Below are 18,633 nucleotides of genomic sequence, written 5' to 3'. Positions count from 1 at the left end.
TTGATTTGATTTAAACGGGGCTTCTCTCTCTTTCTCCCTCCCTCTCTGAACAGTAGCTTTGCTTAACAGACTTTTCCATTCAAGTAAACTTTAGGGAACACTTTGGCCGATGATCCACATTGGCCCTTGGGCTGGCTTTCCCCAAACATTTTCTCAACATCCCTCTGCACACGTCACCTAGCTAGAGAAAGAACCTTCTGTGACGGTGGAAATGTGGTGAGTCAAATCCAATTTTATTTGCCACATGCTTCGTAAACAACAGGTGTAGAATAATAGTGAAATGCTCAGTGACGTACATGAAATTAAGCACTTCCCAGCACTGGGCACAACAGACAGACAGACAGACAGACAGACAGACAGACAGACAGACAGACAGACAGACAGGGGGCAACCTATGTCAATGGATAGTGTTATTTTACTAAGCAACCATCACTTGCTTATACTGTTAATACTAATAGTGGAAGGATGTTATGCTATTGATTTACACTTATAGAACAGTAAAAGACTGTCCGGCTTGACATGTCAATCTCAGAAATGTAAGGCCAAATAGACTAACTCCTGTAGACAACCTCTGCGTGCTCAGATCTAACATTACGAGGATACATTTAAGGTGAGGTCACTGTTCCACACCCTGGCAGAAGGCCTCAATCTGTCTCCATTTGTAATCATCCTGCAACAACCTATCATTTCCTTTCCTGCTGAATCAAGGATTGTTAGTCACATAGAAATAGAATGAATAGATTCTATGACTATTTTCTACGGGTTGTCATTCACGTCATCCTAAACGTCATCATCAAACAGACACTGTGACGAGGTTTTCAGACATGCTATAAACTTTAATAGACATATAGATATTTCTGAAAAGAAACAAAGATAGCCCTAGGTTTTATTTACAATACATGATCAAAATCAAAATCCTCACATACAGCGGCAAAAACAATTGTAGAGAACTTAAATAACTTTGTTTGCGTAACTACTTAAATAATGAAAACGGTTACTCTATTTTATTCACACCACGCCGTCTCAGCAGCTAAAATGTAAGTTTCACATTAAGTGCTAAAATGATAGTATGGACTTTACAGCATGAGTTCCATTTGACACATTATAGACCAGAGAGAACACTGGCGAGACACAGGTTCAACAACTGCTGTCATTGAAGATACAGAGGAGAAAAACAGAGAGAGAGAGAGAGAGAACACTTCTAACCATGCTTAGAACGAGAACTCAAAACAAAATATGATCATAGAAATAAAGACATTCCAATTGTGTGGGGGGCAGATTGGCACAAGATGTTAGAAGGTGCTTTGATCTTTGCTGAACTACTGTCAGGAGACTCAAAATTAATACGGTATCAAGGAATTTGCAATGGCACTATATCAAATGAACCAATCCTGATCAACCTGTAGATTCGTGGCGTTACGCGATGTGTTTTATACAGTCTTCTGAAGAAAGTCAACACATCGATGGGCTCCAACATAATTAGTCTTTTTTTAATTGTCGTTTGGCTCCCTGAAGACGGTTTAGATCCCTGGCTTTCAGATGAGCAACGTCTTCTTTAGGCTGTTCATTTGTTAAGGGATCACAGTTCACCACAAAGTGGATCAAAGAAGTCTGGGTTCATACTTGACACATTTTATCATTCCATCTGTCTTATCTGAACTTCTCACAGTAGGTAGAGTAGAGCGTCTGGTGTGAAACCACCTTTCATCTGATCTACCTGGAGGAACTCTTCTCATCCGACTGGGAACAGGCTCCAATAAGTTGTTGGCCTAAAACAAAGACCAAACAGCGACCGTTATTCTGCAGTTGAGCGCCACAGACAGAGGCACTACGGGAAGGAAACACAGAGAGAGCCTTGTGTTGTGTCTCAGTGGTCGGTTGCTCCCATTCAGGTGTAGACACGCGTGGCCTTTAACACACGGTGCTGATCTGTACTGCATGTGTCACTGTGTGTTTTTATACAGTGGAAAAACACTGCATACATTGTGTTTGTGTGTTAGCAAAAATAAGACAAAAAAAAGAAAAAGAAAACATGATTTTTTTAAGCTTAATGCAAAACCACTTTCTACAAACACCGTCCTCTCCCATACATTATCACAGTTAAAAAAATAAACCCTCCTCTATTGAAACAATAGTAACGCTATATTATTTAGCAAGGCTAAGTAGTACTTAGTTCAGCTCTTTATGTATGAAATATACATCAGCTTCTGTCCCTGTAGAACTACCACTGAAGTTGTGTAACGAGTGTGTGTGTGTGTGTGTGTGTGTGTGTGTGTGTGTGTGTGTGTGTGTGAGAGAGATTTGACCTGCTGCGTGCCACTGTGTTAGTGTGTGCGTGTGTGTTCAGTGTGAGAGATTAAGAGTGAGATTTGACCTGCTGCGTGCCACTGGGTTAGTGTGTGTGTGTGTGTTCAGTGTGAGAGATTTGACCTGCTGCGTGCCACTGTGTTAGTGTGTGCGTGTGTGTTCAGTGTGAGAGATTAAGAGTGAGATTTGACCTGCTGCGTGCCACTGGGTTAGTGTGTGTGTGTGTGTTCAGTGTGAGAGATTAAGAGTGAGATTTGACCTGCTGCGTGCCACTGGGTTAGTGTGTGACAACGTCACTGCTGTATGACACCGTACTATAGTCCCAACATAATCGCCTGCCCTTGATTGTGAAACACAAAAAAACATTACATTACAGTGCGTGGAGTTGATGACTCCATTTCAAATGTATCAAACTGGCGTTGACATTGGGAGTGCAAAGCTATGAGCTCTATCCTAACAATGTCATAGACTCTGTCCCTAATGGCACCCTTGTTCCGTATGATGCTCACTATTTTTGACGTGGGCCCATAGGGCTCTGGTCAAAAGTAGTGCACTCTACGGGGAATAGGGTGCCATTTGGGACACACCCATATAAACTCTATCGATACCTGTTGAGTCCAAAGACACTCATTCTTCAGCTATGGATCCATTCTGTACATTGGCAGCATGTCAAGTGAGCGATGAACAACAAATCTATACCGCTGTATCATGAAGTATCAAAACGTAGCTTTTTCTATGAAGATGTGCCCACAAAACATCACCCGGAGAAAACAGTGGGTCAAAATAACAATAATCATTATTATTACTGTGACATTGGTCTATTGGCCGTTCATATTAGCGCCTTTAGACAAGATAGTACAGGTCTCTGTATGGGGCTCTATACACGGTACAGTAAGATTATCAGAAACTCTTCAGTCAGTGTCAGTATTATTGCATTGCTGATGCTGAAGAGATTGGCATGTTCATTTAAAGGCTGTATATAGACTGTGTTGTGTTGGTGAAGGCAGACCCAAAGCTAACCCCCAGTATTGGGCTGTCCACTCTCCAGTCCTGGGGGATAACTTAAGTCACCACGCCTCCGCCCGCCTCGCCGTGTTTCAGCTCAGCCGACTCCCCTTCGCTCTCTGTAAGGCTTCAGTCAAAATGGCCGCAGTTTTTTTGTTGTTGTGTGGAGAGAACGCGAGGGGGTCTCCCTCTGTTCTCAGCAGGGGTGCAGTGCTAATATCAAGTCATCTGCATGGAGGTTCCAGAGTGGGAGAGAGAGAATAACTTTCTCCTGGAGAAGAAGAGTATAAAAGAGCTTATGTAGCCACGGTGGAGGTCCAACCATTAGACGACGATTGCCATGCATTCAACCATCACGTTGCTGTGTCTGTCTGTGTGATGGTCTCTGGAGGGATGCTTGGCCTGGATGCCTGGTGTACGTAGCCTACCGGAGCTTATGGGCAGGAAGATGACCAGAGTCTGGGTGTTGACGGGGACAGGGTACGTTCAGACAGGGGGGTGTGTCTCAGAGGTGAATCACGGAGGAGGGAGGCTCTGCTTGGGCTTCTCCGGTGGTTGAGTGAGGGGGCCCGGAGGGGGTTGCGGTGGGAGTGGACCCCCTCCCCATGCCCCTATACCATGTAGCTAGTGAGGTTCAGCAGGTACGAGGTCATGTCTATGATGTGGTCCAGGATGCCGTCGTTCTCCTGGTCGCTAGGCATGCCCCGCTCGCCCTTCTCACACTGGGCGCCCGAGTAGCCGCTCTTACACAAGCAGCTGTGGGGCTCAACACACACGCCTCCGTTACGACAGGCCGGCTCGCATTTAGCTGTGAGAGAGAGAGAGAGAGAGAGAGAGAGAGAGAGAGAGAGAGGAATTCTTCATACTATTGTGTAACTCTTGTTATACAGTAGGTCTCAGCTACTCTGCAGAGGGTTATTATGTAATGTTCTACTAATATTCTAGGTTATGGTTGAACACTTCAAACAGCACTTTTCTCTGACTCACCCACTCTGCAGAAGGGTCCCTCCCAGCCGGTGCTGCAGCAACACTTCCCGGTGGGGGTGCAGTGTCCGTTCTTACACTGCCGTGAGCAGGCCGTTCCCAGCAGCTCCGGGGCCTCCACCTGTCTCTGACACTCCTTAGGGACCGTGGGCCTGCAGGGGCCACACAGGGAGGGCAACGGTCACACACTCTAAAGGCTCATGCACACTGTTCTGAGAAATTACATACGGATATGTGGCCTTTCTTTCACACACCATATTCTCACACACACACACACACACACACACACACACACACACACACACACACACAATAGAGGCAGCAGCAGTGGTGCCATAGCAGCAGAACACTTAACCATGCACAACAGGGAAGAGGAAACGGCCCCACCAGAATGTGCCTTTACAGAACATTGATGTGATGGAAAGGGGTCATGGGGAGAATGAATGTTTGAGTACGGAGAGACTCTGTGTGTGACAGGGTTCTTTCTGGAATATTCTGCTTCTGGAATGTTGTTAATGAGTTTTTGAGTATAACAATTCATTTGGAGCATCAGAGGTTGGGAGGCTGGGGGAATGGTGGACTGACTGAATGACTGGACCAGGGATTTATTTCCACTGAGGACATGTGTGTGTGTATGTGTGTGTGTGTGTCTAGGCCACCGGGAACAGGCCACCGGGAATAGGCATTCGCTGCTGCAATTCAGCATGACAGGAGACTCATAAACACCCCACACACACACAGATGTAGCACACACCCGCAAACATATCCAACCACACTGCCAACAGGCAGCATACTAAACAGACATATTGTGATCATCTCATAACAAGACAAACATTGAACACACGCACTGGCCCAAAGGAGGCTTAGAGTATGATCACTTCATATCACGCTCCGGCCCGGGCTCAAAAACCTGGAAATAATATAGCAGCGTTCTACGTGATGGAATTCAAATGTGAATTGCCTGTTAGCTTGTGTGTGTTCCTGTGTGTGTGGTTGGGCCAAACAGCATCGACGAATGAGGCAAGACAAGCCTCAGCCAGGCAGTGTATTGACATATCCATCAGGCACTCACACACACACACACACACACACACACACACACACACACACACACACACACACACAGGTAGTGGTATGGAAAACAGAAAGCCTGGTGGGAGTGCTGTGGAGTGGCCAGTGCACTCTGCCTGCTGGACTCTCTGCCTGCTGGACTCTCTGGGCGCTGTAGAGACCTAATGCTGTAGATAAATAACGCTGAGAGAGAATGCTGTAGAGATAATGCTGTAGAGACATCTAATGCTATAGCGAGATAATCCTGGACATAATATAAGGCTGTAGCGAGATAATGCTGTAGATAGATAATGCTCGGGAGACAGCTAATGCTGTAGAGAGATAACACTGGGGAGAGCTCTAATGCTGTAGATAGATAATGCTGGGGAGAGCTCTAATGCTGGGGAGAGATAATGCTGGGGAGAGCTCTAATGCTGTAGAGAGATAATGCTGGGGAGAGCTCTAATGCTGTAGAGAGATAATGCTATAGAGAAATAATGCTATAGAGATCTAATGACCAATGGACAGACAGGAGCCACAACTGAATGTGATATTGGGGTCTGGTTGTGAATGAACTGACTTACTGACTGTGGTTGGTTAGTGCTCAAAGGAGGGGCTCCTGGTCTGTGTTGTGTGTGAGTTAGGGGGTCCTGGTCAGGGTTCTGGGGGTATGTGAGAAGGGTGTTGGACACCGTGGCTGGGAGAGTGTTGTTCTGACAGCCACATTGACTGATGGCAGTCCCGGGGCAGTACCAGAGCCTAGAGGGGGTCTCTAGGGGGGTGGAGGGGGGGGGGCGATTCCCATGCTCCGCTCCCCTCAGAACCCACCCAACCCTGTGCCTTTTCTCATCCACACTCTGGGCCTTTGTTGTGACAGGCTGCACGTAGTTAAAACAGAGAGAAGGAGGGACAGAAAGAGAGAGGGTGGGAGAGTGATGGAGTTGGGAGAAAGAGACCAGGGTGAGAGAGAGAGAAAAGGGGGACAGCTAGTCCCTGGAGGATTGGGGTACAACACTGTTAATAGTGTCAGGCGGGCAGGGGTCAGCCACGGCTATTGCCCCTCATCAGTTTGTATTAGTACCATGGGTGGCCATGGTCCCGGGTGAAAACAACACCTGCCTGAGCGCCACTTGACAAAGGCAGCTGGGTCAACAGGCACTGTGGGAATGTATAAACTCGGCGAGGACACTTGCATAAAACACAGGCTGATGAAGACTGATAAATTAAAGGAGGGCCGCTTATTAGTTTGAGTGTCCACGGGGCTGGGCCAGGCTGGTCCCAGTGATTTATATATACACTAGATGACTGATAGGGGGTGCTGTTTTGAAGCCCCCTGAGCCTCCATCTTGGCACTCCGTCACGTTGTTTTTTGGGGGGGAAGCTTTAGAAATGCAATTTATTCATGTCTACATTCGTTTTTTGCCACATTCATTCTATTACAGACAACTTAATGCATAATCTTAAATTATATTTTGTGAGCTAAACATAAAAATAAAAAATTAAAAAATATATAAAAACATTTTCCTTAAAGTATATATATATTTTTATTACTAATGTTAATGTCCCCGCTACAACAAAAAAATACTTCAATACATGTCATTTTGTCATTAAAACATTTAATTGAAATACTGTAGAATTCCATTAATTCCTATGGAGGACTGCTCCTACTGGGGGAAGTGCCAATATGGTCGACCGGTGGCTTCAAAAACCTCTCAATGGCCAATACATATCATCAGCCATCTAGGGTTTGTATACATCATTGGCTGGTTCCCAACACTCTTAGGTTCTAGATAGCTTCTTTTTTTCAAAGTGTAGTCCTAGTGGCTGAATGGAGGAGGGAGGCGGGGTGGTTGTGGGGTGGAGGGATGTATGGAGCTCTGCTTGGCTCAGCTGCCCCCCTTTGTTCCAGAACAGGAGACATCAGCCAGGGACCATATGCTGAGCCTGATCCCTGATCAGCTCCCTCTTACTCACAACACAGCCCTCTTTATAATATCTCACCGCCTCAAAAGTCACCCCAGATCAAATCATACAGCTGATTGATATAGGGGATGCTATTAGTGAGGGATACTCTAACGACTATCAGATTTATTTCACTTAAAGCTTTGATAGTAATGGGTGGCTGGTAGCCTGGGAGTTGGTGGGGAGGGTTTTGGGAAGGAATGTGTTGGGGCTATGTGCTGGGGCTTGCTTGATTGGCATGAGGTGTATGTGAGAAAAAAGCCCTGGAGTGGTGTACATTGTGCCTCCCAACAATGGCTAAATCAAACGGCCCAGTGTGAGTCCTTTGGCTGTTTTGTCATCCGGCTCCATTGTTTGGGGGCTTCTTTGTGGTTTCATCCCTTGTTTTAATTGTGTCAGAAATGTACTGTGTATTGTAGGAGCCAGGGCCATTCAGTGGAGCAGCTTTGTCAAGGGCAGGACCACAGTAGTGCAGCAGCAAGATTTAGGAGGGACATCTGAATAAAAGAGCTGGCTTTTTTTAGCCAGCATATTGGGAGCTGGGAGCTATCGTACCACACACACTGAACACGCACGCACGCACACACACACACACACACACACACACACACACACACACACACACACACACACACACACACACACACACACACACACACACACACACACACACACACACACACACACACACACACACACACATACACACACATACACACACACACACACACACCTCCCTGCTCCTTCTCCCCTGTAATTTGTGACTTCCATAGTGAATTCATAAAGGAGGTCCCAGAGCCCTATTTCTATGTCCACTGGGTCTTCTCAACCTCTTTACTCAACACAATTCAACCAGAGGACTGCACCTGACTCAACTAAACCCTAAATTGTGTGAAAAGTATATTATGACACAGGAGAACCATTTCCTCCCTCTTTGGATAAAAGCCTGTTTAGATGGAAATAACTTTTTTTATTGCCATTATCAGCAGGAGTTCTTACTGTTTCAACTGTCTCTCCCCCCATTCAGGTTCCAGACGGAATCGTGAGGACGGGACAGAATTTGGTTTTGAATAAAACGTGGCTCTGTTCCTTCCATTCTTATATGCGATAAACAACCTGGCAGTTACATACTGTACAGCTTTACAATGTGGCCAGTGACACCCTCCCCACAATACCCAACCCACCCAATACCCGGAAGCGGTGTTTGTTTGTGTCTCTCTTCTCTCAAGGAATGAAGCCTCCTCCTCCTCTGCTTCTAAATGGATGTTAGCACCAGAAATAAATAAAAGTCTCTCTCTCTCTCTCCTATGGCGACCTCTGACTGCGTGTGGCAGGGCAATTGAGATAAGACATATTCAATGAAGCATTGCATGTCTCAATCAGACATTATACTGTTCTAATTATAGAAAGAGGGGAAAAGGAAAAAATTAAAAACAGAGCTGAAACCCGTTGAAGCCTTGGGGAAGACGGCATATCGTGTGTGTGTGTGTGAGTGTGATGCATATGGACTAGGTTTGAATCCCGGGCAAGGTATTTTTAAACAGCTCTGTCTCCTTCCACAGTAGAGCCAGTAAACAATGCCACATGATCCTACTCTGCCTCTGTGTTGTATATTTAGAAATGAAATCTCTCTCAGTACAGAATTTCCACGACAGTGTCCACATGGGACAGTGACAACGTATAATGATGTTACTGAGACGCATGGTGGCCTATTTATTATTGGACGGTACCCGACTGACAAACAAATGCCTACAAATGAAGTCAGCGCGCTGCCGGGACGTGTGTTTACCCCAAAACATTGCAGGGGGGTTTAGGTGATTTTCCTCTTTCACTCCCCTCCCCAGCCCCCTACCTCCTAAAGCCCCCCTCCTCTTCCCCAAACATACATGTAATGAAAACACCATGTGGGTGGATGGTGTGGGACCCCCGGACCACCACAGGCTCGCCTCTCAGAAATACAAGTCTTCTGTAAAGGAGGAGGGTGAGGGGGCGCCAGGTACCCCAGAAGGGGTAGAGGGGGACGGGTGGCCCATCAGACGTGATAATGCAGCAAGGTCAGAAACGTTAGCTGCCTCCATCCCTCCCCCTCTCCATCCTCCCTGTAATGAGATAGTGGTGTGTGTGTGTTGTGTGTGTGTGTGTGTGTGTGGGTGTGTGTGTGTAGAAGCCGGACTCCCAGCACCACACAGGCCACTATACAGACTAAACAAGCCCAAAATATGGGTGGAAAGAATTGTTGTTTGGGAAAAATGTGTCCAGCCAAAAAACATAAATAAAATGTTGAGCGGAGCAGCAAAGGGCCCGTAGAAACATCTGTGGCGTAATTAACTGTGACTTGGTTGGTACTGCCATCACCTTCGCAATAATTAGCCAGGGATCTGTTTCTATTGTCCCACACACACACACACACACACACACACACACACACACACACACGCAAGCACACACACACGCAAGCACACATACACACACACACACACACACACACACGCAAGCACACACACACACACACACACACGCAAGCACACATACACACACACACACACACACACGCAAGCACACATACACGCACACACACACACACGCAAGCACACACACACACACACACACACACACACACACACACGCAAGCACACATACACACACACACACACACACACGCAAGCACACATACACACACACACACACACAGGCAAGCACACATACACACACACACACACACACGCAAGCACACACACACACACACACACACACACACACACACACACACACACACACACACACTCCAATAAAGTGAAATGGACTTAAGGAAACATTATTCTGTCTCCTTCCTGGACTCCCACTGTAAGCCCAGTGTTTTTAGATGCTCCACATGCCTCCCTGCAAACTTCACTTAAGCTGAAGGACCTAAACCTACATGAGGATCTCTAGTTCTCCATTCCAGGGTGCTGAAAAGGGGGACTGGATGATTTCTGGGTGGCTGAGGGTGGAAAGGCACAGCTTGAAGAGCGATTGGTTTGAATTAGAAAGTGAGAGGATCTGGTTGTGTTCAATGTAATTTCTCATGATTCAGACTATATATCAGTGACATTCAAGGCCTTCACATCTCAGATGTTGGCTGCGGTGGAGGGGGACCTCATACACCCCATATACGTACCTCCTGGTGTGCTGGGAGAAATGTTTTTCACATGTACTAGGGTTGACGCAAACATCATTTGTTAAGGATTCATGATTATCGAAAATATTGAATAGAGTAAAACATGTGGTAAAATGTTTAGCAAGCATACAACAATGATTAACAGGCAACCATCTCCTCTAGTAATATTTATCACCAGAGACTCCAGCACATTATCAGCTGTGTGCGACCTGGATTGTTGTGACGCAGCGGGGCACATTGTTGGGACACAGCATCCCTTCATTAAAACCCAAACCACTAGGTATTCCAGTCACATGTAACAAATCCCTCCCTACGACTATGAGGAAAACATTACCACTCGTCGACAGGTGCCCTCCGTTCTCTCCAGGAGTGTATAAGCAGCCCTGTCAAACACTACGAAAATACCCAGCGAGCCACGTGTGCTCGCTCTCTCCTCGCTCTCTCTCTCTCTCCCCCCTCTCCTCACTATCCTCTCTCTCGTTCTTCTCTCCTATCTTCCCTCTCTCTCTAACAGGGCCCGCTGGTAGTGCTGGTGTTGGAAACGGTATGCTTACTCTCAAATTACCACGCTGAGATTTGTGTTGGCCGAGGAACCGGCCGTTGTGCGATGATTTGTTTAAGGGGATAAGAGCCCTGGTGTGTGTGATGATTTGTTTAAGGGGATAAGAGCCCTGGTGTGTGTGTGTGTGTGTGTGTGTGATGTATTGAAGAGGTGTAAAAAACAAGGGATGGAGGGAGGTGTGACGCTCCCTCTCTCTGTGAAGTTGTGATCCTGCACTGCCACTATATCTGCTATGTGTAGGCATATGGGCAGGCCACAGACACACACACACAAAGAAAGTTGTGTTCTTTACCTTTTAGGGTCCACTAGCTTGTAGAGCTTCCCACTGTGTGACTGAGCCATGCTTTTACTGGTGGCCAGGATGTACACTTCACCTGGGGGTGAGGAGAACAGGGGTTACATGGGGAATGTAGTCCAGGCATCAGCCCTATCTAGAAAGAGCAAATAAGAGAAGATAAAGCAAGAGCGAGAGAGAGAGAGAGAGAGAGAGGGAGGGAAGAGAGAGTGAGAGAGAGAGAGAGAGAGAGAGGGGGAGAGAAGAGAGAGTGAGAGACGGAGAGAGAGAGAGAGAGAGAGAGAGGGAGAGAAGAGAGAGTGAGAGAGACGGAGAGAGAGAGAGAAAAAGAGAGAGAGAGAGAGTGAGAGAGAGAGAGAAAGAGAGAGAAAAGGGCAACCAGTTAAGAAGCCCTGTTGACACAAGAAAAGGGCAGCCTGTGAAGAACAGCATTGTAAATAAAACCCATATATTTATGTTTATTTATTTTCCCTTTTGAACTTTATCTATTTGCACATCATATTATTATTTTGGAACTTTTGTGAGTGTAATGTTTACTGTTAATTTGTATTGTTTATTTCACTTAGTTAATTATCTAGTTCACTTGCTTTGGCAATGTTAACATACAATTGAAGTCGGAAGTTTACATATACCTTAGCCAAATACATTTAAACTCAGTTTTTCGACAATTCCTGACATTTAATCCTAGTAAAAATTCCCTGTCTTAGGTCAGGTAGGATCATCACTTTATTTTAAGAATGTGAAATGTCAGAATAATAGTAGAGAGAATGTTTGATTTCAGCTTTTATTTCTTTCATCACATTCCCAGTTGGTCAGAAGTTTACATACTCAATTCGTATTTGGTAGCATTGCCTTTAAATTGTTTAACTTGGGTCAAACGTTTCGGGTAGCCTTCCACAAGCTTCCCACAATAAGTTGGGGTGAATTTTGGCCCATTCCTCCTGACAGAGCTGGTGTAACTGAGTCAGGTTTGTAGGCCTCCTTACTTGCACATGCTTTTTCAGTTCTGCCCACAGATTTTCTATAGGATTGAAGTCAGGGTTTTGTGATGGCCACTCCAATACCTTGACTTTGTTGTCCTTAAGCCATTTTGCTACAACTTTGGAAGTATGCTTGGGGTCATTGTCCATTTGGAAGACCCATTTGCGACCAAGCTTTAACTTCCTGAATGATGTCTTGAGATGTTGCTTCAATATATCCACATAATTTCACTGCCTCGTGATGCCATTTATTTTGTGAAGTGCACCAGTCCCTCCTGCAGCAAAGCACCCCCACAACATGACGCTGCCACCCCCGTGCTTCACAGTTTGGATGTTGTTCTTCGGTGTGCAAGCCTCCCCCTTTTTCTTCCAAACATAACACTGGTCATTATGGCCAAACAGTTCTATTTTTGTTTCATCAGACCAAAGGACAAAAAGTACGATCTTTGTCCCCATGTGCAGTTGCAAACCGCAGTCTGGCTTTTTTATGGCGGTTTTGGAGCAGTGGCTTCTTCCTTGCTGAGCGGCCTTTCAGGTAATGTCGATATATGACTTGTTTTACTGTGGATATAGATACTTTTGTACCTGTTTCCTCCAGCATCTTCACAAGGTCATTTGCTGTTGTTCTGGGATTGATTTGCACTTTTTGCACCAAAGTACGTTAATCTCTAGGAGACAGAACACGTCTCCTTCCTGAGCGGTATGACGGCTGCGTGGTCCCATGGTGTTTATACTTGCGTACCATTGTTTGTCAGATGAACGTGGTACCTTCAGACATTTGGATATTGCTCCCAAGGATGAACCAGACTTGTGGAGGTCTACAATTTATTTTCTGAAGTCTTGGCTGATTTATTTTCATTTTCCCATGATGCTAAGCAAAGAGACACTGAGTTTGAAGGTAGGCCTTGAAATACATCCACAGGTACACCTCCAATTGACTCAAATGTTGTCAATTAGCCCATCAGAAGCTTCTAAAGCCATGACATCATTTTCTGTAATTTTCCAAGCTGTTTAAAGGCACAGCCAACTTACTGTATGTAAACTTCTGACCCACTGGAATTGTGATACAGTGAATTATAAATGAAATAATCTGTCTGTAAACAATTGTTGGAAAAATGACTTGTGTCAGATGTCCTAACTGACTTATAGTTTTTGTGGAGTGGTTGAAAAACAAGTTTTAATGACTCCAAAATAAGTGTATGCAAACTTCCAAATTCAACTGTATGTTTCTCATGCCAATAGACCCCTTAAATTGATATTGAAATTGAGAGAGAGAAACAGACAGAAAATAAGAGAAGAGGCCCTGCTCAGGGTCCCTGCAGCACTGCACTTGCCATGGGACTTGGGAGAGAGTGAGTATCACGGGACAACTGAATACTCCTGACTGGAACCAGGCGAGTCATTTAATGAGGAGCAAGCCCACAACACGGCTCCATAAGAGGACAAATTGTAAACATGTGTCAATGGGGCCCTGTTGTGGGAAGCCAGCCCAGCTCAGCACAGGCCTCCACCATTCACCTACCCCCACACCATTTACAAATCATGAACAAAAGCAAAAATCTTCAACTAACACCACGCCAAGATACTGGCAAGTCCCATGGTTAACCCTGTGTGCCCGTTGTATGCCAACATGGATAATTAGTTCTCTGCAAAACATGAGCTCACAGTGAGTCCTTTTGTCAAACAGGGATACAATTAATTGGGTTCAGTGGGTTTGTTGATGTAGCGAACCTGACCTCACCTAAGATGGTATGACTGGTAGGCTGGTAAACAATAACACAGACCAGAAACATTCATCACCAGGTGGCCAACTACATGCCATATCAGTAGGCTCTTTGAGGCCTGGTGCTATCGTATGGAAATGACCATATAATCCTTCAGGAAGCAGGGAGACTTTAATATCCTCTTGCTGGAACGTGCCATGGAGGAAAGGTGACACGGAGGGAAGGGATGGAGGTATTAGTTCCCCTCACACAGCGTGTGTGACCTCTGTTGGTTTTCTGGTCCAATATCATGAATATCACTCGAATAGCGGCTTGAATTTGAGACTCCGCAGACTTTTTTCCCCTCACTTCCTAATCTCGGAAACTCAATTGGAGCAGTCTTGTTTCTAAACCCAACCGAGTGGAAACATGTTGAACATTGACATCGCACTCCAGGGATGTACTATGTAAATACATGTACCATTGTTCCATATACAATGCCCCAATGATTCTGAACTAGAGTTTTCCACAGTTTTGACGTCTGTCATTGGGTGTAAACACTGATTTCAGGATGGCTTGACACCCTGCAATCTATCTTCTGCATCCAGACCCTTTGTTGACAAAAGCTTTCACTCATAACATCAGCTCAGATGTAGAGAGACACCCAGAAACACACAGAAATTGACATATAATAATGTGGCTATACATGTAGGGGCCAGCCTTTAGACTAGAGAGAGTTGGGTAGGATCCCAAATGCAACCTATTCCCTATTTAGTGCACTACTTTCAACAAGGGCCCATAGTGCTCTGGTCAAAACGTACTGCACTATATTGGGAATAGGGTGCCATTTGGGAAACAGCCTTCGTGCTGGTTCTACTGACCTAGTTGGTCCTCTCCGAAGCCCAGGATATGTCCCACCAGAGTGGAGCCACAGGAGCTGCTGGTCCCCAGACACAGAGCTTTCTCCTGCCACTGGTCCCCTGCTGCCGCTGAGCCCTTCTGGAGGATCCGCAGGTTCCTGAAACGCACACATACGCACACACACGCGCACACACAAAAGCACAGCGCAACATCAGCACACTGTTACAGTAATACTAGCATTAAGCACAGGTCAGGGGTCAGCAAAAACGGCACATTGTTTCCTTTCATGTCACAGCACAACAGTCTTGTGTTTCAGTGCCTTAGTGTGCATGAAGTCTTTTGGTTTCCAAATAAACATGATGCCAAAATCCTCCTCGCCCTTTCACAACAACGTGCCCCTCAAAAACTGAAATGAGACTAAGTAGCTGCGAGTCATTTTTCCACACACATTGCCATGATGTCTCAATAGTGTACTTCCTTCAGCGTCTTTATTTCCTTTGTTTATTCAAGAGGCGAGGTTTGACTTCAGCGAGAGAGGAAGATTAATTATCAACCAATGAGACGTGTGAACAACACGAGGCCGTAGCCAAACGGACCAACCAACCGGGGCAGGACATCACGTCTCCATTTACAGTGAATGAGCCTGAGCAGTAGTAGTGTCAGTAATGTGATAGTAATGTTTTCCCCCCAACGTGGATGGAACACTGGGTTTATGTTGGCACGGTGACCATGGACAGAATCAGGGGATGGACGTCAGTTGGCATAGTGTTTACCTCAGAGTTACGTTCACCATAGCAAAGTTGGGTTACTGAACACAGCTGCTTGTGTTTGTTCAATTCAAAGTCAATGAACACTAGAACCGTTCGTGAATGTTCCAAATGAGAAAACAATGACGTTTGACTCAAACTAGCTACACATTTAATCTAGATCATTTGACGATAAATAAAAACCCTGTTATAATATTTATAACTTAAAAGCTTACCCGTTCTTGTCTCCGAACACATAGCTCCCGTAGAGCCTCCTGGACTGACAGCCTCTGTAGATGAACCCTCCCACAGGTGCTGCTCCTCCACTAGTCGCCAGGTCAAAGATGGACGCCTCGTTCTCTACAGAAACACACAGATACACAGGCCTCAGATCAGTATCATTAAGATGGACGCCTCGTTCGCAACAGAAACACACAGATACACAGGCCTCAGATCAGTATCATTAAGATGGACGCCTCGTTCGCAACAGAAACACACAGATACACAGGCCTCAGATCAGTATCATTAAGATGGACGCCTCGTTCTCCACAGAAACACACAGGTACAGGCCTCAGATCAGTATCATTAAGATGGACGCCTCGTTCGCAACAGAAACACACAGATACACAGGCCTCAGATCAGTATCATTAAGATGGACACCTTGTTCTCCACAGAAACACACAGGTACAGGCCTCAGATCAGTATCATTAAGATGGACGCCTTGTTCTCTACATAAACACAGATACACAGGCCTCAGATCAGTGTAATTGCAGAGGCTGTGCCCCAAATGGCCCCCTTTTGTCTTTAAAGTGCACTATTCTTTTAACCAAGGCCCATAGAGTTCTGGTCGAAAGTAGTGCCCTACACATATTTTTATTTTATTTTACCAGGCAAGTCAGTTAAGAACAAATTCTTATTTTCAATGACGGCCTAGGAACAGTGGGTTAACTGCCTGTTCAGGGGCAGAATGACAGATTTGTACCTTGTCAGCTCAGGGGTTTGAACTCTAACCACTAGGCTACCCTGCCGCCCCATAATAACACAGTATATATAGTGCCATATGACACTTGTAGAGCTCTACAAGCTCCAAAAAACGAATTCAGAATTATTGTGCTATTTTAAGTTTTAAAAAAGTTACTTTTTGGAACATATAGCATTTGTCAAAAGTTATTATTTTCAGCCTAAGATAGCTGTCATTTGACAGCTTGACCAAAATATGACTGGCTACATCTTAGATATTACACTCATATAATATGGGCGTTGCAGGGAGTTTCACTCTTGTTTATTCCCTACACTCTTAGAAAAAAAAGTTCCAAAAGGGTTTTGTGGCTGTTCCCTTAGGAGAACCCTTTTTGATTCCAGGTAGAACCCCATCTTGCTCATATGAAGACAGCCGAAAAATCATTTTTGGTTCACCTTTGTGCTATCTAGTGTACAATATTATTCTCTGTGGTGGCAAACATGGCACCATTCCTTCACTCTGCACATGGAGCTGCCATGGTCGGTCCCTAGTCTAATGACTGTGACTACCTGAGACCTGGAGCTTCCATGGTCGTACCCTAGTCTAATGACTGTGACTCCCTGAGACCTGGAGCTGCCATGGTCGAACCCTAGCCTAATGACTGTGACTCCCTGAGACCTGGAGCTGCCATGGTCAGACCCTAGCCTAATGACTGTGACTCCCTGAGACCTGGAGCTGCCATGGTCGGACCCTAGTCTAATGACTGTGACTCCCTGAGACCTGGAGCTGCCATGGTCGAACCCTAGCCTAATGACTGTGACTCCCTGAGACCTGGAGCTGCCATGGTCGGACCCTAGCCTAATGACTGTGACTCCCTGTGACCTGGAGCTGCCATGGTCAGACCCTAGCCTAATGACTGTGACTCCCTGAGACCTGGAGCTGCCATGGTCGGACCCTAGTCTAATGACTGTGACTCCCTGAGACCTGGAGCTGCCATGGTCGGACCCTAGTCTAATGATTGTGACTCCCTGAGACCTGGAGCTGCCATGGTCGGACCATAGCTTAATGACTGTGACTACCTGAGACCTGGAGCTGCCATGGTCGGACCCTAGTCTAATGACTGTGACTCCCTGAGACCTGGAGCTGCCATGGTCGGACCCTAGCCTAATGGCTGTGACTCCCTGAGACCTGGAGCTGCTATGGTCGGACCATAGCTTAATGACTGTGACTCCCTGAGACCTGGAGCTGCCATGGTCGGACCCTAGTCTAATGACTGTGACTCCCTGAGACCTGGAGCTGCCATGGTCGGACCATAGCTTAATGACTGTGACTACCTGAGACCTGGAGCTGCCATGGTCGAACCGTAGTCTAATGACTGTGACTCCCTGAGACCTAGAGCTGCCATGGTCGGACCCTAGTCTAATGACTGTGACTACCTGAGACCTGGAGCTGCCATGGTCGGACCATAGCTTAATGACTGTGACTACCTGAGACCTGGAGCTGCCATGGTCGGACCATAGCCTAATGGCTGTGACTCCCTGAGACCTGGAGCTGCCATGGTCGGACCATAGCTTAATGACTGTGACTACCTGAGACCTGGAGCTGCCATGGTCGGACCCTAGTCTAATGACTGTGACTCCCTGAGACCTGGGTGTGATTTATGCCAACTCTAATGAGTCCTGTTTTCTCTGTTGGTGTAGGAAGAGAAAAGGATATCCATGTTTACTGCCATCTGTCACGAGTCCATTAATACGTAGTGGAGGGTGGTCTCAATTAATGTGACTGAGGCCTTGCCTTGTTAAAAACAACTTTGCTAAACTGGATTAAATGTAATGTAGGGCTTTAACCGCCACGATACCTCCTCATTAACATTGAAACTGAACGTATTAAGTGATGGTTGTACTAAATAGCGCAAGAGGTTGATGATGGAGTTTTAGTGTATTTTTGGGACAAGATGAATGTAATTTGTTATGTAGTCATTACATGGGAATAATGGACATTATGATTTGAGGAGTTCTCGCCCCTATTACGGTGTAATCAGACAGGTAATGAACTCCACC

General features: G+C 45.9%; 1 protein-coding gene across 1 annotated transcript in view; it reads right to left on the bottom strand.

Moving 5' to 3' along the window:
* Window positions 1–821: 821 nt before the first annotated feature.
* LOC115118633 (hedgehog-interacting protein-like) overlaps window positions 822–18,633 on the bottom strand; it is a 50,832-nt gene continuing 33,020 nt past the window's right edge. The window contains exons 9-13 of the mRNA XM_065024912.1: window positions 15,849–15,972; window positions 14,887–15,023; window positions 11,320–11,401; window positions 4,300–4,448; window positions 822–4,120 (exon numbers count right to left, since the gene is read on the bottom strand). Of these exons, the coding sequence (XP_064880984.1) occupies window positions 3,924–4,120; window positions 4,300–4,448; window positions 11,320–11,401; window positions 14,887–15,023; window positions 15,849–15,972 (689 nt within the window). The 3' untranslated portion in view covers window positions 822–3,923. The remainder of the gene's footprint in view (window positions 4,121–4,299; window positions 4,449–11,319; window positions 11,402–14,886; window positions 15,024–15,848; window positions 15,973–18,633) is intronic.

Source organism: Oncorhynchus nerka, linkage group LG11, assembly GCF_034236695.1.
Source record: "Oncorhynchus nerka isolate Pitt River linkage group LG11, Oner_Uvic_2.0, whole genome shotgun sequence".
NCBI classification, from domain to species: Eukaryota; Metazoa; Chordata; class Actinopteri; order Salmoniformes; family Salmonidae; genus Oncorhynchus; species Oncorhynchus nerka.
The sequence above is the reverse complement of the archived record's forward strand: the minus strand, read 5'-3'. Positions and strand labels throughout refer to the sequence as shown.